Source organism: Dermacentor silvarum, unplaced genomic scaffold, assembly GCF_013339745.2.
Source record: "Dermacentor silvarum isolate Dsil-2018 unplaced genomic scaffold, BIME_Dsil_1.4 Seq142, whole genome shotgun sequence".
Classification (NCBI taxonomy): domain Eukaryota; kingdom Metazoa; phylum Arthropoda; class Arachnida; order Ixodida; family Ixodidae; genus Dermacentor; species Dermacentor silvarum.
The window spans coordinates 31,298-55,735 of NW_023605736.1; the positions used below are offsets into that span (position 1 = coordinate 31,298).

General features: G+C 45.5%; 1 protein-coding gene across 1 annotated transcript; it reads left to right on the forward strand.

Annotated features, from left to right (window-relative positions):
• Window positions 1-14,695: 14,695 nt before the first annotated feature.
• LOC119434636 (DEAD-box helicase Dbp80) lies at window positions 14,696-23,314 on the forward strand. The gene is made up of 7 exons (XM_037701738.2): window positions 14,696-14,805; window positions 14,858-14,963; window positions 15,034-15,483; window positions 17,623-17,800; window positions 18,705-19,105; window positions 21,975-22,166; window positions 23,253-23,314. The coding sequence occupies exons 1-7, from the start codon at window positions 14,743-14,745 to the stop codon at window positions 23,312-23,314; spliced, it is 1,452 nt and encodes a 483-aa protein (XP_037557666.1). The 5' UTR covers window positions 14,696-14,742.
• Window positions 23,315-24,438: the final 1,124 nt, after the last annotated feature.

Below are 24,438 nucleotides of genomic sequence, written 5' to 3' on the forward strand. Positions count from 1 at the left end.
TCACGAAAATGCGGTGGCGCTGTCGTCGGAATTCAGTTTCGCATTGTAGGCATTCCGCCGCTGAACCGCCGCCCGTGTCGCGCCTACCACAGCAGCCGATGGGTTTCGCGGGTGGTTTTGCGGTTCCATCTGTAAGGGCTTTATTCTTTGACTTTACAACGAAGGAAATGCAGTATCTCGACGAGCTGAGTTGCGTCGAAATACGCAAGAGGCTAAGGTTTTCATATGTTTCCTCTTGATGGAAACCGTTGCCGCGGTAAAAAGCGTAAGTTGGATTCTGATACCAGATCATCCACTATGCGCAAAACATTTCGTAATCGGTAAGCTTCTCTTTTATTTTGAGTGGCGTTTTATTTGAGTGGGATTAGCCAACCTATGATCTTGCGATCGTTATTAGCGCGTCATTACAATTTCTTGCCGCACTGTGGGAAAGATATAGATTGGGATTACCCTTGAATGTAGGGCGAGCGAACAGATGCCCCACAAAGCACGTCACATTTAAATTTATTTTCATCTCAAAGAATTGAGCCACCTGCAGTGTAGATATCCTATCACATGTTCACATACGCAAGCAGCATGGTCACAGCTGCGTTTATTGCAGTGTGGATGTCATAAACGCGCCTAAACGTGTCAATTGAATTTCGAGCGCGAAATAAGATGTACAGTGTTATAGTACAGAGTTGGAGCGATGGGACGGCCGCGGCCAGCAGCTCAGATTGCGCGGGCCTACACAGGTGGCGTCGCCGTAGGGCTGGTACCTCGCCGGTCTCATCACCGAGGCGATCGCTTATATTGCCGCTCACGGCGACGTAGAAATCGATTACAGAGTGTTTTTAACATGAAGTCGTTCGTAATAGAAAAAAAATATTTCGAATTTGCGATTGTTTCGTAAAACAGGGCCCAGTACTAAACCACTTGCGTCATTGGGAGCAACGATACGACGGCATTTCGTCTCGCAGACGGAAACCAAGCAGCGGCTGTCTCAGCCAGGCGGCTCGGCTGGCTTGCAAGTACTATGTTTCGTTTGCTATTCACATCAACGACACCGACAAAACCAATTCATTTACGCGCTCGTTAATCGTGTCGTCAAAAATAAGCGCACTATGATGAGCTGTAGGCCTGGTCGCAAGCGCTGTCGGCCGTCAGTGCGGTGGTCAGCGAGCTAAGCCTAGCGTCTCGTTCGGCCGTATCCCGATCGCGATCCCGATGGGGGCGAAATGCAAGAATGTGCACTGGGTGCAAATTAAAGAACCTCACGTAGTCAAAATTATTCCAGCGCCCCCACTACCGTGGGGGCGCTACAATAGGACTTACGTAAGCGGCAGGATAATCGCAAAGGCGCTTTGCTTCACTTTGAGGGCAACGCGCTGCGTATAATTAGTAGTAGTGGTGGAATACGGCATCTCTGTCTCGCCGGTTCCGATCTTGTCGGCATGGATTTCACGCAGCGATCCTCGCAGTATAAGCTCCCGCACCACCGTAGGTCCCGATTATATCAGTCGGCAGGGCAGCGAGGGCAAAATATACAGTTTTCGCTATGGACAATATACACACAAGGAGTTAGAAGCACAGAATTCCTGGGCATGAATTAGAGATGAATCTTGGAAAATAAAATCAATCGAGAAGCGTCATCGTAATTCGTGATGTTGGAACGAAGGACTTTAACATCAGTGCATGAATTGACGTGGTCCTTCACGCATTCCATCGCGAATTGCGTCGACGTCCGACAATCAGTGTCCGCAGCGGCCATAGCCCCACAACCGCGTTGGCACAGCCGGTTGTGCAACACACCCCGGATAAAAAAAAAAGTCAGTCGGAACACTAGCCACAGAACACGTGCGTACAGCCGGTAAAAACAAAACACTTGGAGAAAAACAGTCCGATCAGTCCGAACACAACACGTTGGCACAGCCGTGGTGCTATAGGGAAGAAGAGCCAGGCGTCTAGAGATAGAGCACCGAGAACGAGAGTACTCGCTTGGCGCCGTTGCTAGGAGTGAAATCACAGCGTCCCGCAGGCGTGTAAGCCAATAGCGTGGCTTTGCGGTTGCCATGCGTTGTACCTTCTGGATATTCCAAATACGCCCCGGGACCGGAAGGCCTAGCCTCCCAGCCACGTCGTGGGCCTGCTGGACAGCCTAGAGTTGCTTCTTACTGTCCGATCCACCAATGGCGTCTTCCCATCTGGCTTGATTCTTGACTTCTGGGCCGCTAATGCCTTCGCAAAACGAGAGCATGTGTTCAAGAGTAACTAATTTGCCACAATCCCTACATCACGGATCGTCGTACGATTCCGGGTCTATTTTGTCTAATCTACGAGGAGACAGATATGTCCCTGTCTGTAAAAGTCTGAGGGTAAGTGCCTGAGCCCTGTTTAACTCGGTACATGGGGGTGAGAACGTTCTCTTACCTAATCTGTAGTGTTTAACGAGTTCATTGAAAGAAGACGGCGTATCTCTGTTCTCGCGGAGTCCAGCCGTGGCGCGGGTCAGAGCGGAGGGTGAGGTCTCGCGTTGCCTCATGAGCGGACTCGTTGAGATTTAGGACTGGTCCGTCAAAGTTACCCAAGTGAGCGGGAAACCAGTACAGAAAGTGCAGAGCGACCTTTTTCGAGGAGAGGATTCTGCTAGCTACCTTGGAGACTATACGCCTCTTTCAAACGCCCTGATGGCCGATCTCGAGTCACTGTAAATGTTGTACCGCGGCTCATTAAGCAGTGCGAGCGCAATAGCTGCTTGTTCTGCCACTTCATGCCTTCTAGTACGGACCGAAGCCGCATTGATTTCCTCACCTTGGCCATCGACTACCATTAAAGTGAAAGCCCCCCCCCCCCCTCTCCTCGTTACACGCCGCATCTACGAAACTAACATGTCTGTTCTCCACAGCTCCGGCTGCGGTCGAACTTAATACTTTGCCCCTCGCCATTCTCCTAGCTCTGTTCCGCTCAGGGTACATGTTTCTTGGAATGAGCTTGACCCTAATGGCCGCTGATGGAATACCGACGTGAAGCTCCTCAATTTCCGTCTGTGGAACTCATAGATATGTCCCTCAGAATGCACCTGCCTGCCCTGGTACCGGAGAGCCTAAACATCTGGGATCTCTCCTGAGCCTCAGCTATGTCATCCAGCGTATTATGAATTCCAAGCTGTCGCAGTTTCTCATTGCTGGTGCACATTTGTAAGCCCAGCACTCTTTTGGCTATTTCCCTGATCTGTGCGTTAACTCGATCCTTCCCGGATGCCTTCCATTTGTGCATAGTTGCCACATATGTAATGGGGCATATCACGAAGGCGTGCATGAGACGCAGCAGCGTGTCCTCTCATTCCTGTCTGCCTGTTGGCCACCCTCCTGAGCAACCTGGTCGCACTTTCGGTCTTGGATACGATTTTCTCAACTGTGCTTGCATTCGAACCGTTCGTCTCGATGAACATGCCCAGCACCCTTTTCTGTCTACCCTGGGGATGACATCCCCACTCCTGTATGTTGACCTTCTCAATTGGGACCCACGACGTGGGTTTGGGCCCCATTCTTGTTGGCCTGTAGATTAACAGTTCTGACTTGGACGGCGTGCATTTGAATCGCGTAGGAACTAAGTACTCCTCGATTACATCCACGGCTTCCTGTAGTGCACACTCGATGAAGCCTTCGTTGCCCTTAGAGCACCAGATGGTCACATCGTCGGCATATATCGTGTGCCAAATCCCGTCTATACTCAACAATTTCTTCGCTAGTCCCACCATAGCCAGATTGAAAAGCGTCGGCGAAATGACCGCACCCTGTGGCGCTACCCTTACTGCCTAAGCAGAGGAGGTCCGATTCAAGTTCACCTACCCTCAATTTGGCTTTTCGGTCTGTAGGAAAGATCTGACATAATCATGGAATCGTTCAACCAGTCCCAGCACCTATACTGAGTCAAGAATGTATGCGTGGTTCACCTTGTCGAAGGCATCCTCCAGGTCAAGTTCTAGGATAACTTTCAGACCTCTATCGCCTCCATCAATGATGCGGAGCTTGATCAGCTTCATCGCGTATTGCGTAGACAGACCTGGTCTAACGCAAATAATGATGTGTGGGTACATCTCGTTATTCTCCAGACAGCGCGAGAGGCTTTAGTATAGCGTGTCCAGCTACCTTGCCTTCTAGAAACTTTGACCTTGCCGACACACGAGGTCGAACGCATGGTAGGAGTGAGGACCTTTTCTTGGGAACTCCCGTGCCGCGGCGCTGCTGTACCAGACCCGTGGGCTGCCTCCGCTGCGTAAGCCGCGCCAAGGTGGCGGGCGCCTGCAACGAGCCTGGTATTTTGGTTGCTTTTAGCCAGCATCGCGATAATTTGGGATATATTAAGTACCACGTCATCGCAAGGTAATACCGCAGCGACTCACCACAGAGAGGACGCGTTTGCCGGCTGTGAATACGGGTATATTGTCTCTCTCTCTCTCTCTCTCTCTCTCTCTATATATATATATATATATATATATATATATATATATATATCCTTCTAGCTCGCTTGGTCCGCGCTTGGTCCGCGCTTACGTGGCTGTTGGAGTAACGCATTCCGCGCGCTTACTTCATTTAGTTATGCACGGAATGAGAAACGTGAACGTGCTGCAGAAGAAAATAAGCTGAAGATCGCGATGATAACCAGGAGAACGTAACAGGTATATCTAGCTCATGCTAACGCTTTTACACCCTATCGTTTCCTTTCTTTTATTTCATGCATTCGATTTGTTCTACAAGACTGCCTCCCGCGCTCTGTTGTTTCTTTCTAAAGGCGAAATCAGTAACTGGCTCTTCGGAAGCGGAATGTGTCCGTCGGCGGGGCCGCGGTATGTGTGAAAACTTTTTATCTACAGAATTCCTGAGGCTCGACACTTTCAAACCGAGGCGGGCCGCACTCACGATGGCGCCGTTAGGCCCAGCCCTTCAGCGACATCGTGGGCCCTCTGGACAGCCCGTAGCTGATCTTGAAACAATGAACTATCTAGCATCTTCTTCCAATGGAGCCATTCTTCTTCAGGGTTGGTGAGAGTCGAAGGGCATTCCGCGAGCATGTGTCTGATCCCAATGATGCCATTGCACGCATGACAGTCTTTCGTGATCTCACTTTCTGGATAACTTTTATCAAGGTGGTACGGCGTGGGATAAGTTCCTATTTGCAATAGTCGCAGTGAAACTGCCTGAGCCCTGTTCATCTTTGAATTTGACAATGGAAATTGTCTGCGTCATATAGATAGTAGTGTTTAGTAATCTAATGGAGGAAATTGTGAAGCCTCAGCGGCTAGCGCAACAGGAAAGATTGAAAAAAAAAACACGAACTGGCAGGAATATACTACAGGCAATAAGGGCAGAGATGAATAGGTCAAGGAGCCCAGTGGAGGATGAAGTGGAGTTACTAGCGGAGACTATAGGGATATGATTGAAATCACCCCCTCCCTAGAAACATGCATCCAGAGGACAATGTCAAAAGGAGAAAGGCAAGAGCGAAAGCACTCTTGCGGGAAATCGAACAGCAGAATCAACAGGCGGCTATCGTAGATGTTGTCTGGGTGAAAGGGAAAGAAGCATGTACTGCCGCAGTCGGAAACTCAAGGGAAGGTAAAAGATGCCATCACTCTCTTTTTAGCGATTTCAAAGCTGCTATAAAGGGTTTATAAAGGCTACGTGGCCAGCTAAACTTATTGAAAACACTATGACTATAAGTACTGAAATCCAACGGTTTCCTGCGCATATGGGAGAGGTGGACGAGACCCGGGTTAGCCTCAATGAGGTTACTCATAACTTGGCACAAGGACTTCCGGGCCACTACCGAGCCGTCCGCCACCAGGCCGGGGAATTTAGAGATGCCGCGGTACCAAAAATCCGCGTAACTCTCGCGTCTCGTTCATGTGGTATATATATATATATATATATATATATATATATATATATATATATAGACCACTGTTTTTGTGCCGCTTTCTTGCGGCTCTGCTTCCGATTCCACCGCCCTGTTTGCGTCCTCCGAAGCCTTCACCTCTCGCAAAAACTTCCTCCTTTTGTAGCGTTGGCTACACTGGCCTAGCCAAGCCCGTCTCGCGCGGCACATCAAGAGCCGTGCTGCGCATGCGCAAGGATCAGTGATGCCACACGGCTTGCGCACCGGAGCCACCGTAGCCGGCACCTCTCGCGCACTCCGCCGCCGCCGCGCGCGACTCACCGCCGCCGGTCTGCGCATTCCAGAGCAGTGACGTCGTAGCCGTGGTAGACGCACTGACGCCGGCGCGCGCTCGCTGTGCAGTCGCCGTCTGACACTGCGCTGGAGCCGCTGCGCTTCTGACTGGCGTTTGCCAGTGTGGTATAGCCATGGAGAAGGAGAGCGCAAATGCTGCTCAACAGCGCAGAAGACGGAGAAGCTTGACTCATCGGATCCCGAAGTAGTTGCCTGGCAATTAGCGGTTGAGCGTAGGAGACAACCAGGAAAGCTAAGAATAATCATCTGAACCTTTGCTAACGCTACGTATATCCTAGCATAGCCGAGCTAAGCCACTGCAACTTTTTGTTTTTGCAGTTCTCACGGTCGAAAACTCTTGCAGCGCCATTTATGTCACGAATCGGTTGTCTTCCAAAGCCACGTTATACCGTGGTGAATCTATATTTCGGCTTGAGGATATTGATTCCGCATACTCTACTCAACTGCCTAACGACACGATAGGTCTTCTCGTCGACAGCATTACTCCTGCTACCTCCACCGATTTGTCCTCCTTAGAGGCATTCCTCCCGTCAATTGATTCCACACTCCCGCCTGCACAGCGTACCCAACTCTTGGAGCTGCTCGCCCACTTTCGGACGTCGTTCGATCGTAAGCAGTCTTCCTTGGGCTGCACATCCGCCATCGTTCACCGCATCGACACTGGCACCCATGCCGATACTGACGATGAAAAATGATGAATATCAAAATGCCGAGAGATGAAAAACTGCCGATACAGCGTTCTGTTGCTTAATACGTTCTACATAAAAGTGTTTTCCAAGCGTGAAAGAAGCCCGCGAATGCACGCAAAATGCCTCGAGCGGCAGTCGCCGTGCGGCAATTCTGCGTGTATTCGCGGGCTTCTTTCACACTCGGAAAAACGCATTTATGTAGCACGTATTGAGCAACAGAGAGCTGTATCGGGAGTTTTTCACGTTGCTCTACCACTTTTTCATTGACACTTTGATAATTAGGACAGTACTTCTCGAGTTAGATAATTAATTAAAATTATCTAATTAAATCTCGGTAACGAAAAAATTACTGGCGGCTACTCAACTGTACTGGAAACAATACGCACTAGGTTTGCTTCGCGTCACGACGTTCCTCTTTTTTTTTACTCGTGCTGCATGATAGCTGGGACACCCTGTCATATATATATATATATATATATATATATATATATATTACCAAAGTATAGCGTGGAAAGGCACAAATGTGTGGCTAAGATGTCTGATGGCTCGTGGCATTAGTAACTTGACACACTTGCATTCACGTCACGATTAACGATAACAATATGACGTGTGGCGCATACTCGCATTCTTCGGCCAGAAATCCCTCTGATGGTGCGGGTGTGACGATAAGAACGTGTTGCATGCCAATCTCGATCTCAACGTGTCGAACTTATCCATATATCATGAAGAACTGAGAGCACAGGTAAAGGGTAATAATAGTAATGATAATTTCTGGGGTTTTACATCCAAAAATCGCAATATGGCTATGAGAGACGCCGTATTGGAGGGCTCCGGTAATTTAGACCGCCTGGGGTTCTTTAACGTGCATCTATATCTATGTATACGGGTGTTTTATGCATTTCACCTCCATCGAAATGTAAGCCGCCGTGGCCGGGAATTGAACCCGCGTCCTCGAGCTTAGCAGTCCAACCTACCAAAGCTACTAAGCTACCACGGCGTGTAGGTAAAGGATACGCGAGAAATTTACGTGGCAAAAAACAAGACAAAGCAAAATAAATGAAACGCTAACAGTACAACATTGTGTACGTATTAGAGCACTGCACGGGCCTGGGCCGACCCGAAAGCCCGGGCCGGGCCGGGCCGTCCGAAGAGTTTGTCGGCGGGCTCGCGCCGGGCCCAGGCTTAAAGCCGCGGGCCCGGGCCACACTCGGGCTTGAAGCCACGGGCCCGGGCCAAACTCGGGCCTGCTCATTAAAGGGCCTAAGTAGGCCTTAGTGTACACGCGACCGTTATGCATTGCATGGCTCAATGCATTCTGTGCCAAGCTGAAGTGACACGTGCAAGATGACTGCATATCTTATCAAAGAAAATAGTAAAATAGATGAAGTTCTCATTTTTAACAGCGGAGCTGTTTCAGCCGGGCGTAATGTGTCTGCTGAATCCAAAAATGTGGGCCGATCCTGGCAGCAGTGCAGAAAGGGTCCAAGCGCAATGGCACATACACCTGTTAACTAGCGAAGCTGAGCCTGGATAAGTCTAGCTAAGAATGGTGGGGCCTACTTAAACATAGTCAGTCATTGATAGGCAATTGATAGCCAATCAATAGCTAGTCGTTAATCGATCAATAATCAATAAATTCCGGAAAATGCTGGGGATGACTTGGTAGTGCTTAAACTAGCCCAAATACGTGGCCAATATCTTGCGATGGACAATCGATAGCCAATCAATAGCTAATAGATAATTGATCAATAATAAATAAATTATAAATAAATTCCGGGAAATGCTGGGGATGAGTTGGTAGTGCTTAGCCTAACTCAAAAGCCAGGACTAGCTAGGTGCCCATCAGCTCCGCTGTCTCTTTAGCATTGCGCCACAGCTACGCTAATTTTTTTTTCTTTTCCGCGCAAGGAAAAATAAATTATACAAAGAACCGCTCCTCAAACCATTTCCATGTTACCGCTTTTGCAATTGCACTATTACCAGTGTCGATACTATTGCATTATTTAATGCTAAGGCCAGGTACTTTTGTGCTTCAATGCATAAAACAGCGTTTTCCTCAAAAAGTTAACTGCAACGCCCGTACAGTTCGTCGGACACTTTGAAAATTAATATCTCGAAACTGGTGCAGTCTTGAGAATTCGTTCCAAGTGGATACGCCTTGCGAACTGAGCGGCTATAATTCGTAAATCTACGAATTATAGCCGCTCAGTTCGCAAGGCGTATCCACTTGGATCCACTTAGAAAGATGTGCTGTGAAAAGAATATTTAAACAGTTAATTACGTAATTACGTTAATTATTCAATTCGGCGTTTTGACCATCTATTAAGCCATCCATGTCAGAATTACCTTGGAACTACGTAAAACAATTAGCCTCCTTCGAGCGTCGTCGCATTAATGCGAACACAAGAAATCCTGAGATATGGTCAATTCCATACTTCAGAACACTCTACAAGCATCAGTCGTTAATACATAACCTACCATTCACTTTGTAGAAATACAAAAATGTCGATAATTTCAGGAAGAAAGAACTCAGCTCATACTTTGTTCGCTTGTAATGTATCTGATTATTATACTGCCTCTGTGTATAGTTCCGAGAATATAATGTACAACCTGTTTCGTTTTCTTAGCAAATGTTAATCTTGTAAAATTCAGTCTCATGCTATGTTGTATAGCTGGTGTTACGTTGTTTTGTATAACTAGTATTGCTATTGTAGTGTTGTTTAAAATTAATTCTGTTAAACCTTTTTTCCAATTCTGTTTAGTCGCCGTGACGGAAATATTCTTTGTCTTTCCGTTCATAGCTATTTCGTCCATGAGGAATTCCTGCGATAGGTGGAAATATATCTGAATTATTGTACATGTGCAGCTCTGTTTGCTGTACTATTTATCGCCTTGCCTGGTCTTTTGGGTCACGTCAAGATATGTATGTAGCTTTTAGCCAAAATGACCGTCCAGCATGTAAACTGGAGAATAAATTGATTTGATTTGGTTGATTTCGTCGGACACTTTGAAAACTAAAATCTCGAAACTGATTTAGTCCTGAGAATTCGTTCCAAGTGGATACGCCTTGCGAACTCAGCGGCTATAATTCGTAGATTGAAAGATGTGCCGTAAAATAATTAATTTAGAAGTTAATTAGCGTAATTAAGTTAATTCAATTAGGCATTTTGATTTCTCGTGGAAGTAATGGCCACCTCATCGAGTAGTTTAGATCAAGTATTATAATTGTGCATTCTGCCGCAGGCATTTTTTAAAATTTGGTTCAGCAAAAATGAAACACCCCGTATATTTGCATGCTAAATGACATCATAGAACCATATCGTACAAATCAAGGTTAGTGCATGCGCACCAGCGGAAAAATAGCAGTACAGGCAATGGGCCGGATTACTGATGTTCCCGTGGGAGAAACAAACATTTCGGTCATTTATTGCTCATATACTGCAGCTGATTAAACCTCGAGAAGGTGAGGCTGAGAGATAGGGTACAATATGTAAGTAAAAAAAAAATTGTTTCTTACAGGCCGGGCCAGATCATAAACACGCGGGCCCTAGCTAAGCTTATGGCGTTTTTCACTGGTCGATCTGGAGCAGTCGCCGAAATCCTGGAGCGAGCGCTCGCAATTCACCAACCCTAATCTGCCAGCGGAGAGCGAAAATGCTCCGCGCTGGATCGTACAGGAAGTCTGCACACACACGTCACAAATATCGACTTCCGCTCTGCATGTTTCTATGGCCACAAAGATCACCGTCTCCCAGCGAGCAAAAGTGACGTATCCTCTCGTCCTATTTCCGCCCGAATCCGCGCCTCGGCAGCGGAGCAAGTGAGAGCGATCCGGCGCGGAGCGAGTTGATCCGAAACGACCAGTGGAAAGCGCGAACCCGCTCCAGCTCGACCACTGAAATGCGGATTTGCAGCCGTGGAGCAAAAAATCCTGCTCCAGATTGACCAGTGAAAAACGCCATTAGTAATGAACGCCCAGGCCCGGGTCGGGCCCGGGTTTAGAACCACGGGCCCGGGCCGGGCCCGGGCTGGTCTCGGTCACGTACGCCCGGGCCGGGGCCAGGCTCGGGCTTTGTATGACGGGCCCGGGCTGGGCTCGGGCATCGTAAAGCCGGCCCGGGCCGGGCTCGGGCCGAAAAATCAGGCCCGTGCAGTGCTCTAGTACGTATGGCTCATTTCATAATTACGAGCGAACGTCAGAAAACGAACGTGATGCATTACAAATGTGCAACTCGTCTTTCGCCTTCTTGTAACTGTGTTGCAAGAGCCCAAAGACTAAGCGAATTTTAACATAAGAGTAACTATAGGAATATTTATTGCGTATGCTCGCTGGTTCGTACACAGCAAATATACTTCATCATCATCATCATCAGCCTATATTTTATGTCCACTGCAGGACGAAGGCCTCTCACTGATCTCCAATTACCCCTGTCTTGCGCTAGCGTATTCCAACTTGCGCCTGCAAATTTCCTAACTTCATCATCCCATCTGGTTTTCTGCCGACCTCGGCTGCGCTTCCCTTCTCTTGGTATCCATTGTGTGACCCTAATGGTCCACCAGTTATCCATCCTACACATTACATGGCCTGCCCAGCTCCATTTCTTCCGCTTAATATCAACTAGAATATCGGCTATCCCCGTTTGTTCTCTGATCCACACCACTCTCTTCCTGTCTCTTAACGTTAGTCCTAAGATTTTTCGTTCCATCGCTCTTTGTGCGGTCCTTAACTTGTTCTCGAGCTTCTTTGTTAACCTCCAAGTTCCTGGCCCATATGTTAGCACCGGTAGAATGCAATGATTGTATACAAATATACTTACTGATCAAAAGAGGCAACTAATCACCAGAACATAAACTTTTCATGTTTTACTGTTATTGAAGGTAAGTATTTTAGGGATATGTCGAGTCAATAGCGATATTTGTAGTGCATCAAAGACAGCAATTTTCAGGACGATTTTTCACTCAATATAATGCAAGCACAAACATCGCCATGTGCCATGAATGCTAGGCAGTTTACATAAAAAATCACACGTTAAGCAATAACCATTAAATCATGAGAAGCCACATGTTGGTAATTTCAGAGAGGATTCACGGATTATTAAAACAGGGCTATTGCAGTAACAACTTTTACATAACAAATGAGTAAATGGCAAGGCCAGTATAGTAGCTATCTATTCATTTAAATGTAGAAAAACATATTTGTTTACCTATTGGCTGGAATGGATTTTCTTTCGAATGTCTGAATTTGAAACAAGTTTCGCTCGCGGTGAACCTTAAGGTAGTACAGTGTGCGCGAAGTTTGTACTGGTGAGATAGCGTACAAGAAGAATTGTTCGTGTACGCTATCCTATCTCTGAAGCGAAATAAGCCAACAATATTGCAGCGTTAAGGACGTCTCTGCTCTTTCTCTTGTTTCCCTTACACCTTCTCACTGTGCTCTGTTCATAATAAAGTATTGTCGAGGCTAAAAAATTGGCGAATAAATACATATAAATAAATAAATAAATAAATATAAATACATATGCACATGGCTGTAAACTACTACTGACCGTGAGTGAAAGGCGCGAAGTGGTAGCGAAGCGCAGACTGCACGCACGCATTTCACTTGACTGAGCGAGTAATTTATTTGCTACAGCGAAGCTCTATACCCCGGGTTGGTCGGAAAATTTCGTGGCGTAAACACGAAACGCCAGGTTAACAATTGAAGTTAAACGGAATATCTTTATTTGCAATCCGGCATACATCACACACACACTATATATATATATATATATATATATATATATATATATGATGTATGCCGGTCATTCCATCTCAAGTGTACTAGGTGTCTGTTCGACCACCTCAGATTCTGCTGGAAAAAAATACTATTTTATCTCAACGGGGGCATTACTTATTCAAGAGATTTTTTTCTGAAGAAAGTTTTCTGATGCCGTGAGGGCACTTCAAGGTTGCGCGCACACGTGCAACTATGTCAGGAAGAAAAATTCCTATAAAAATATTGCTTTGACCTATTACTGCGATTTATTTTTTTATGTAATCTGCAGACGGTGCTCTTTCATAACTGATGTCGTTTGTGAGTTTCTGTTCTCACATAATTTTTTGGGCACGAGAAAAACCTGGAAATTGCTGCTTCGTTAATATTTTTATTCAAAAATATAATTGTTCCATGAGGAATACATTTGCAATATGGGTTTGGTATGTGTGTATGCTACATGATAAAATACTTTGATAAGAAATAAAACCTTAACTTTTCGGTAAAGTCATGACAAAAATGAAAAAAAAATGGCATTCTGACTCAAGTTGAGGCTTCATTTTCACAATGTAGCGGTCCAAGTAAAAATATGGCTTAATTAGCATTGTATAGTGTGCTTTACTGTCTATATATTTTGAAAGTTTTAAAGCAGTAAATTTCGTTTGAAGCAAGAAAAAAATTTTGTGAACTGCACAATCGCAAGGTTGCACGTAGAATCTGTTTCGCCTTCACTGCACACGTCGATCGGCGTTTGAGCCCCGCTTGTTTCACGTATTATTCTTTTTTGAGGGTGAGGTCCTCTGTGGCGACTTCAGATTGATTTGGGGTTCGTCGGGTCTGGTTTTCTGGCCACTTTTGTCTAATAACTGACGATTTGAGGACTTTTACTGCACGTCGGACAAGGAAACTGGCGTCTACAATAAGACTGGAACGAAAAAGAGGCAGGAATTTAACACATAGCTAAGTACGAAGAAACAATAAGGCGTAATTGTTACAAAAACGGCGAAATAAATTAAATCCACATGTGCCCGTTCACACAGCGGGCGCCTATAACCGGAACCTGAACTGTGGCTTTATTCAACAAACGGGCGATTTGTGGCGTTCTACTAAACGTAAAACAACAAATAAGGCCCCTGGCCCGTTGGATTCTGAGAATGTCTGCGAAGCGGCTTGAAAAGTGGTTTTGGAACATGTATTCCTATCGGTACACGCGTTCCGCGACACCAGCCACCCAGGTTGGACAAGCGACGTCAAGACGACGATAACAGCCAAAAGAAGATGCACCAGAACAGATCTCCACGCCGTCGATTTGATACATTTTCTTCACTAATGGGCCATCAGAAATAAACTGTAAACATGGACGCCGGTTTGCTGCTGCGCCTGCTTTAGCTTTGCCGGGAAGATTGAAGAGCAGCAGCAGACGACACCATTGTCGTCTGCTCGTAATGTAGGCTCCACTTGTCTTGACGTCGCTTGCCCAATCTAGTAGCTGGTGTCGCGGAACGCTTACACAAACACCGCGAACACCTCTGCAGAATTAGTGATAATGACCAGGGTTGCCAGGCGCTCAGAGACTGACCCGCCAAATCTCGGCCCTCATAACCGCCAGCCACTGGTTCTTGCGAGGCTGCAAATAATTCGTACTCGAAACTTTCCCTGTTACCTAAATAAGGCGGTAACCACAAAAATAAAATTATAACAAGGTAATTTTATACGTTTTCACTCGTTTATTATATTGTAACGTTGTGATGTGTGTAATGCGCGACGCGGTGCGGTCGATGGAGACAGACAAGAAGCAGACGACAAGGAATGCGCACGCGGAGGCGAATTCCGTGTGGAGTGGAAGACGACAACGTCGAAGAGCGTCCGGCACGTGAACACGTGGCGCAAGAAGAGAAAATAAAAGGAAAAGGCATCCAATCAGAAGAAAACACGGAGATTTGAGCGGCCAATCAGCAAAAGACGAATCGGCAAGAGCTGCAGAAAAGCGAGGCCCGCTGGCAGAAGAGAAGGAAGTGCGACGAGCAGGTTCGCCGCGCCTGTGATCAAAGAATTACCTAGCAAAATAGAATGTCAAGTTGGGCTGAGGACGTAGACGAGCAAGAGAAGCTACTCTTGAGGCTCACTTGCAAGGTACGGAGAACGTTGTGAGAAACAGCAGTGTTCGCCGACACTCGTTTTGCAGGTGTCCGGGGTTAGCATCGATGGGTCCGGAGACGCTGATCCTGGCGGCTACCGCGAAGAGTCCAGCGGCGCTGATAGCGAACCAGCGCCTTCAGAACATGAGCCCGGTAAGTATTGCGAATAGTGTTTTAGTGAGCGAGACGACAACGTGGTTACACTAAACACTCCTCGTTTCAGTGGTCACCCCGGCGGAGATATCACTGATGCAGAAAATACTCCGCTCGCGTCTTGTGCACACATCACACGCCGTGGAGGTGCAGCACAAAGACCCCAACTCGCCACTGCACTCCATCACGACGTTTGAAGATTTGAGGCTGCGCCCTGAACTGCTGAGAGGCGTGTATGATTGTGGCTTTGACAAGCCATCGAGGATCCAAGAAACTGTTCTGCCAATGTTGTTGGCTGACCCCCCACTGAACATGATTGCCCAGTCACAGAGCGGCACGGGAAAAACTGCCGCCTTTATTCTGGCCAGCTTAAGTCGAGTGGACGAGACGCAGCGGTACCCACAAGTGCTGATCCTGTCACCCACATACGAGCTGGCCGTTCAGACTGGCAACGTGGCCAAGAAGATGGCAGCACGGTGCCCACGTATCACCTTCTGCTGTGCCGTCCGCGGAAAAAACTGTGAGGGTCCTCCTCTTTTTGGCCATCTACTTATGCATGCATTGTCTGCCCTGCTGTGTTGCATAGTTCCTGCTGTATTGTAAGCCTTATCAACCCCCTATATGGGCCCTGGGATAAATTTGTTCAGTCGTTGATTGTGTCATATTAAGGCTGTGCACATAGCAGAAAACATTCTGTCGAGCTTTAAACTGAATGTGGCTTATCTTTGCGTGCAGTTATCTGAAGTCCCTGCCATCTTTCAGCTCACACGTCAAAGTGAATTAGCTTAAAACAGACATTAGCAGCCTTTCTCAAAATGTCGGGAAATGACAGCCTGAGGCAGAGGAGCAGAAATAGAAAATGACTGAATGGAAACGTTAAGAAATGACAGCCTGCAAAGTGCCTCCCCAAAAAAGTTTTTAAAACTTGTGCACCAAGTAGTTAACCATGTGACAAATTAAAACAGCAGACTAATGTGTCGCTGGGCAGAGCGTTACTGACATTATGCAGCTTTCAGCATTCTAGCAATTCTGATAAGAGGGGATGAGCCTTAAGTACAGAGCGATATAAAATGTGAAGAAAATTGTGTGAGGGAGCGAGGGGGGCGGGTGGACATTATAAGAGCATTGTTTGTAAAGGAACAAATTAAAACAGTGTGTAAGCAAGCTAGTTAAAACTAGGTTATCTGCCATATTTGCTACAGTTAGCTTGCATGTAATGTATTTACACAATGTTTGGGTTCTGTTTGCACTCTTTGAAGCACAGGCACAAATAAGCTTGGCAATAAATGTATTTCGACAAGTATAGCATACTAATGTGCTAGCAGTGTATTATTAAAAGCAGTTTCAGAGTAAAGCTCCAATAATTCATACAGATACTTGGTACACAGCCATGGCTGAATGTCATTTTATTACCTGTAAGTGAAGATGGTAGGCATTAATGACTTCTGAAGTCTTGCTCTTGGTAACCAGAGCAGCACCGACATTAATTTCAATCGTTGCAGCGGCCCTTATCATGCTTTATGGCTGTGGTCGACAAAAAATTGTGAGGAGACAGCATATTTATCTACATGTTTTGATTGGCCTCATGGTGTGTACTGAGGCTGTATTCAGGATCAATCATTTTTGGGATAACTTTCACTGATTGGCTAAGCCAGTTTCTTAACAAAACGTCACTTTATGCATTGAAGCACAAAATTAACTGGAACGCCAATGCATTTCTCCGCAAAGTTCGGGAATTAATATCTCGAAACTGGTGTCATCTTAAGAATTAATTCTAAGTGGATCCGCCTTGCGAACTCCACGGCTACAATTTGTAAATTGCAATATGGGCCATGACGAAATTAGTTAAAAACGTAATTAGTGAATTTCTGTTCATTATTTGATTATGCATTTCAATTTTTTGTGCAAGTAATGTCCCCCTCTTCGAGTAGACCAGCTCATTAACTAGAATTGGGCTATCTGCCACAGGCAACCTTAAATAAATTTTGAAAGTGTTCGCTGAAACACCCTGTATACATGCTAGCTATGGTGGGGAGAAAAAGGAATACAGACACAAAATTTTTGTAGCCCGCCTTTTTGCTTGATCAGATAGCTGTCAACTACTCCGAATTATGCACAAAATAATAAGTTTGCTCCCCTGCTGTTATCTTTGCTGTTTTTCTCCGAACTTGTGGCTCATACCCACTATGAGGATTGGCTGTCCTTTCTGTTAAAGTGTGCAACACCCTTTGTACTTTTCACCTTCTCTCCCCTATTACCTCATCGCCTAAAACTTTCGACAAGGCGATCACAATGTGGCTTCGACTGCTGCATTGACCCACGCATCAGTGACCCCCCCAATTTTCATGATGTGTACAGATGACTTGTAAACAAACCCAACATTGAAAAATATGGTGCACTTTTTGAATTCGTCACATCAAACCTTCTCATTCGTGATTTATTGCATGTTCAACATATTGAGCCGTCGTACCGTGATTACAGAGTTGCCGATTAATAGCAAAGCAACAAAAGGCGAGACAACGATTTTGCATCAGTTCCCCTTTAATGTTGGAAAATAAGGTGAAACTGATTGTACTGGGACATTGGTGCATTCTATAAAAGACATGTACTGGCTGCCATCGTCCACAATTTGTGAAGGTGATGTTTTTATGCTTTTCAGACTCGCGAGGAGAAAAGATACAAGACCAAGTAATCTTAGGCACACCTGGAAAAATAGTTGACTGGGCCTTCAAGTTCAAGTTCTTTGAACTGTCACGCATCAAAGTCTTTGTGCTGGATGAGGCCGACATCATGATAGCCATGCACGGACATCATGACCAGTGCATACGCGTCCACAAGTGAGTACCCTCAGTGTTTATATTCTTCTGCACTGGCTTAATGGCTGTGCAGCATTTGCTTAGCTTTGCGTAATTTTTAAGAAGGCATGCTACAGCTTATACCCCTGTCAACCGAAACAACCTAAGTGCACTTTGAGCGAGTGCACTTCACCCCGAGTTAGCAAGTATTGCCAAAAATAACAAATATATGTTGTGCTACTGACTCACCCATCGCCATCACCATCATTTTCAAAGTGCACTTCTCTTTCTCGTGTTGCAGTTTGCCGCCAAAGTGCACTCTCTCAAAATGACACTAGATTTGCCAGTGTGACAGGGGTATTAACTGACATGTCCTGCTGTGTATAGTTACAGCACTATGCAATTCTAGAGCAGCAATCATTTGTAGAACTGTTCTCACAGGTGATTGGATAAGCTAAGACTTCATGTGTCATACAACTGTAAAGAAGGATGCATGTAAATGGCCTATATTTACTGTATACCTTACAATGGTAGGGTTGTTTATAAAAACTGAAGAACAAGAGTAGCAGAAAAATCTAACACAACTAAATGCAGCATATGCAGTGCCTATTTAGGTTTATAGATGCATCTGTTTTGCTTACCTCTTACTTTTGTTTCTGTTATATTTTGTGTGTTCATGATCAGAATGCTCATTTGTTGCACTGGTGCATCTTTCATTCTGTTTGCATAATTATTCGGTATTATTAAACACGTCTCTCAAGTCTATACTTTTCCCCCTTCCTATTTTCTAGGTGTGCTGATCTTTAGCAACCCCACCACAGAGTGTCACAGTTGCTAGCTAGCCTAATATGAAACATAAATGATTGCTTAAGTAGCATCTTTTTGTTGATTAGTGTCCATTTGGTAGATCAGCAGTCACATTGCAATGTGTCATACGTCCTTGCAGGCGGCTTTCTCCCAGCTGTCAAAACATGCTGTTCTCGGCCACGTATGGCAAGGATGTGATGGAGTTTGCAGAAATGATAATCTTCAACCCCATGGTGATCCGGTTGCGGAAGGATGAGGAAAGCCTGGAGAATGTCAAGCAGTACTATGTGGTGTGCTCGAGCAAAGAAGAAAAGTTCTGGGCCATTTCAAACATCTACGGTGTGCTGGCCATTGGGCAGACCATTATATTCTGCCACACACGTCGGGAAGCTGACTGGCTGGCCAGAAAATTGACAGAGGAGGGTCATGCTGTGGGCATGCTCTCTGGTGACCTCACCATTGAAGAGCGTATTGCTGTACTCAAAGACTTCCGCCTCGGCAAAAAGCGTGTCCTCATCACCACCAATGTCTGTTCCAGGGGTAAGTCTCAAGTTTATGGCTTCTTCCATCACCATCGTCTGCTCTGGCCTCGCTATTTCCACTGCCTTTATCAATAGCAAGAAGGAGGGTGCTCTATCCCGATCTCCCACAAGCCTATTATTGCTGTCACACATGGCCACATCCTGTTAGGAGGTTCATTGTTTTTGATCGTGTACTTAGATTTGGTTGTCATTCATTGCATTCTTGACAATCCTTGCATTCTACTGATGCTAACATATGGGGGCAGAAACTTGGAGATTAACAAAGAAGCTCGAGAACAAGTTAAGGACCACACAGAGCGATGGGATGAAACATGTTAGGCCTAACGTTAAGAAGAGAGCGGTGTGGATCAGAGAGCAAACAGGGATAGCCCATATTCTCATTGACATTAAGAGAGAAAATGGAGCTGGGCAGGCCTTGTAATGCGTAGGATGGGTAACCGGTGGACCATTATTAGAGTTACCGAATGGGTACTGAGAGAAGGGAAGCGCAGTCGAGGACGGCTGAAAACTAGGTGGGGTGATGAAGTTAGGAAATTTGCAGGTGCAACTTGGAATCAGCTAGCGCAAGACAGGAGTAATTGGAGATCACAGGGAGATGCCTTCGTCCTGCAGTGCGCAAATATAGGTTGATGATATCGATTTGGGTGCACATTAACTCTGTAAATTCCAAAGTATTATACATATATGCTACGTTGAGTTTGATACCTCAAATTTCTGCTTTAAGCATTGAAACTTTAATGTATAGCCCATAGTAGCACTTTCAATAATGTGGACTAAGTCTTCCCAGTTGTGGATGGTTCAGCAAACCGGGCACTAAAATAATTACTTTACTAATTAAGCTTTAATTCAAATAAGAATTTACTGCTGATTTTTTTGTACGAGTTCACTTCCATGGTGGGAAATAAAGGCAGCAGGTTATTTTTCTCGATGTGGAACTGTGTTTGGGCATTACAGAGTTAAGCAATCCCAGGTAGCCAAAATTAATCTGGGTGCCTCCACTATAGCATCAACCATAACCAAGTGCACAAATTTGCGATTTGAAACCATAGAATTTTAGTTTCTTAACTATATTGTCAACATGGATTGCTATAGCTGTTATCCTCTATTCATCACCATAACTCACAACACATCCTTGCATTCACTCTGCTTGCGCAAGTGATTGTTCATTCAAAGCTCTGGGGTCTCCAAATGTGCTTTTGGGAGCTTCCCCACAAAGCATGTTGAAAAAGCAGTGTTTCTGTGTGTGACTCGTTGCAAGTTTTATGTTAATGTGATAAGATGGTTAGAGCTCGCTAAAAGTACATAAATCTGTTACAACTTTCCTAATTGCAATTTTATGGGATGCTTCTCAACATGCTTTACAACTACATTGGTACATTACAGTAAAACCTCGTTAATTCAGATTTCATGGGGCTGAAAAAAAATTTACGAATTAACAAAATGTAAAATTATCGAGGGTATCAAGAAAACAAACAAATGCGTATTACGTCAACACGCATTTATTTACTGAATAAATCTGCAAATCATGTTTTTATTTCACCCAAAAGCAGTGCGGAAGCAGCAATTCTCATCTCCCAACTGATTAGCACTCGCAGTGGCGATGGCCTCGCAACTTCTTTTGCGGCATGCCTCTTTGCCGCGCACGTCCCAGTTCAATTTTTTTCGCCGGTGAGCTGGTTGCCAGCAGATTGACTATCCATCACAATGTAGCCTGCACTCTTCATATCCTCGACAGCATCCACTGTGTTTCTGTAATTTCGTGTGCAGCCATTGCAGTAAGTCAAACCGAAACTACTGTTTGCCGCAACCACTGCGAACGAAACCGCTGTCACTGTCAATGTGATCTGGGCAGCGACCACGCAGTTTCGAAGGCACTCGGCCAACGTGGTGTTATGCATGGACTCTCCTTTAACGATTACTAAGAGGGAACTCTTGGCGGTGTGATCGTTCAGCCACCATGGAAATGATGGTTAGTACGTGGATTTGTCTGATCTTGGTGCTTGTGGATTCAAACACACTTGTGGCTTTGTTTATTACGCTTTATCTACCTTCACTGTCAAAAATTTCAAAGCAATGTATACTTTTCTAAATGCAGAAGACTCTGCAAACACGCATAATTGCGTCTAATTGTAGCGGTTCAGCCTGTCGAGGTGGTCAAATCGAAAGGTGCTGGCTTGCCCATGAGAAACTTATTAGGGTGTTTTATGCTGATTATCAATGCGCGAGTCCGTGGTGTAATGATTTCAATGTCAGGCTTCTGTGTTTCAATCTTGCCGTCGGACAATTTTAATAACAATTATGTCATTATTTATAGCCGTACTTTGCTGAAGTTTAGAAATTCAGGAAGCCAGAAGGACAAAGTATAGGCAAGTCCAAGTAACTAACCATCATTCCAATGCTGACTGAAGTGCCTGGCTTGCAGCTCCTGTAGATACTAGTGCTAGAGTTCCCTCTAGTAATTATTATAGGAAACTATGGTGTTTTGAACGGCGCGAAACACAGGGATAAAGGCTATGCAGGCGCATATAAAATCAAAGCGTCCCGGTGTTGCCTGTCCATGTACGATTTCTGCTGATGACTATGGCAATGCAGAATCTACCGCTTCGTTTCGATTGCAATATGGTGTGTCAATACATTGTTTCAATGCTAATTTCAGTAATGTTGACAGTCATTGTGAGATGGGGTTTTGCCGAATGTACTTGGCTTGGCTCAAATTTATGTAAAACACAGCAAACATTAGCGGTACACTAGTCAGTGTCATTATTCTTTTCTGGATCTCTTTCTCTTATTCTCGTTGAGAGTTATTTGGCTTTGCTTTGTCCAGTTGCCAAATGTATGTTTTTGCATCTATGTTTACTTACTTGTAGGCATCGACGTGGAGCAGGTGACCATGGTTGTAAACTATGACCTTCCTGTCGACATGAAGGGCCAGGCCGACTGTGAAACATACCTGCATCGCATTGGGCGCGCAGGCCGTTTTGGCAAGTCTGCAATCGCTGTCAGTATGGTGGAGGGCAACCACAACTTGGCAGTCCTGAAACAGATTCAGGATCACTTTGGTAAGTTCACTGTGTCATTGTATGCCATTTCAGCTTTGCTCGGTTGGGTGCTGCCACATCGAAAGCACTTCATAGGCTCTCGATAATTTTTTTTATTAGTATGTTGCAAATTTTGGCACAAAACTACCGTACTAATACAGTGCCACCGACTTCTGACAATCTGTTAGCCTAACTGACATTACACTGGCTGACCACTGCTTCTGTATTAGCTGGGCATGTGAGCATTGCATTATTCATGTTCTTAAAAAAAATTTTAAAGAAAATTTAGCATGCTTGTTGTAAGCTTGAAAGCATGGCACGTTTCCATGCTTGGCATGATCTTGGAGTTAAGTTGTGTTCTGTGACTACAGTAAAAATGTCTGCAAGGTAATGTAGTTAGGCTTGTGTGAATGTTCAATATTTTCGAATAGTAGGTATTATACTATTTGGTATTGACTTTGGATCGAATTTCAGTATTCCGAATTTTCTAATCTACAGTTTTGGTTTCTCTGACAAAGGCACATTGCCGTTGACACAGCCCACAGCCAAGACAAGCTGAAGATGAAGCCTCCACGCTGCTCACCGATTTTTTTATACAAGTTTCAGATATCGTACGGTGTCTCACTCGAGTTCTTGGATGTCATTTGCATGCATGACATCGGAAATTGGTGCCATATAGGAAGCCTCCCGCACGCACCACATTCTCGCTTTCTTTGGTGAAGTAGTAGCCTTTTGGTAACCAAGACCAAACCACAAGTTTGGTCACTAGCACCTGATGCAGTGCTGAAATGCCTAACAGGCAAGACAGCGTAGCCATGACGAAAATTCGCCGCTCAACTGCGTGGTGTCAGTTCTGGAGCTGTAGCGCACACCTCGCCCAACTTCCACCCTACTGGTTGTAAATGCATCTTTAGTGATAGTCATGCCAGGCATAGCTGACTTTCTGCTGTCATGTGAGTGTAACACTGAGAAGCTGAACTTAATGATTGTCTTTTCTTGCAAACTTTAGCCTAGTAAATGTACAGTAAATTGGTGATACAATGGAATTTGGGAAAGGAGGCTTGTATGACAGCCTGTTATGTAACACTCTTCTCTTGTTCTTGGCAGGGCGGCCAATTCGAAATCTGGATACGGAAGACCTCGACCAATTGGAAAACATTCAGCAGTGAGCAAAAAAACCCACCATGGTCTCCAGGAAGTGCTTCATTTTGCAACTACTGCATCAACTAAACACTCAATGACACCTTGGCCACTTGTAACCCTGTGAACTTGCTGCAAAGACTTGAACAGGAATAAACTTGTGTTCACAGCAGATTTGTGAGACCTAGGCCTGCCTACCTAGATGACGGCTTCGAGCCCTTTGGCCCTGGTGGCATCTTCGGCCTGCTGGATTGCCTTAAGTTGGTCTTCTGGTGCAGAGTTGAGCAGCGCAGTCTCCCACTGCTCTCTGGTCTTGTGTGTTTTATTCTGTGTGGGTGTCACAGGACAAGCCAAAACCATATGTTGTAAGTCCGCCCTTTCGTGCCAGAATCTGCATCTATCGATGTAAAATTCAAGGTAGTAACGGTGGTAGGCCACGGGGTTCGGATATGTGTCTGTTTTTAACAAGTGCCATGCCGTCACTTGTCTATACTTAGCGAGGAGTGTGCCAGAAGGGGGGGGCCTTTCCCAATTTATAGTTTTGGTGATCTCGGTAAAGCTCTCTCCGTTCCCAGTATTTGCATGTCACCTGCTCGGTTCGTCACTTCTTGAGCTAGGTTGTGCCATATTTCCTTCCTGGGAAGGGAGGAGTGTGCGGGTGCCCATATAATGTAAACATCTTGATCTCCACAAAAGTTCGATAAAATTCTTAGCGGCGAGATTCTTTCTTTGGCATAGTTGTTGACGGCGGTCTTGCCAAATGCCAGTGCTAAGGCAGCCTCCTCCGCCACCTCCGCTTTTCCTGTTTTTACAGTGCCACTAACTCTGCAGTCACCCTCTATACTCGTAGCAACTGTCGACATACTCTGTATATTTGTGTACTCCGCCACGTCCACATAGACCACGTCCCTGGCACTACTGAATCTTTTGTGGAGAGCTCTTGCTCTTGCGATGCTTCTATCTTTGTTAAACTCTGGGTGCATGTTTCTGGGAATTGGGGGTATTGAGAGATGTTCCATTATTTTCCTTTGGTTGTCTCACTGCAGTCCGTGCTGGGCTTCGTAGGTTAATTATTCTGACGTCATATAAGATGTGTCTGCCCATCAAACTCTTCGTTAGTCTTTCATACTGCACCACTCTCTGGGCTTCAGTA

Coding starts and splice junctions, on each gene's coding strand:
- LOC119434636 (XM_037701738.2), top strand. CDS start 14,743: ATGTCAAGTTGGGCTGAGGACGTAGACGAGCAAGAGAAGCTACTCTTG. Junction 19,106..21,974: donor CACCAATGTCTGTTCCAGGG/GTAAGTCTCAAG, acceptor ACTTACTTGTAG/GCATCGACGTGGAGCAGGTG. Junction 22,167..23,252: donor ACAGATTCAGGATCACTTTG/GTAAGTTCACTG, acceptor TGTTCTTGGCAG/GGCGGCCAATTCGAAATCTG.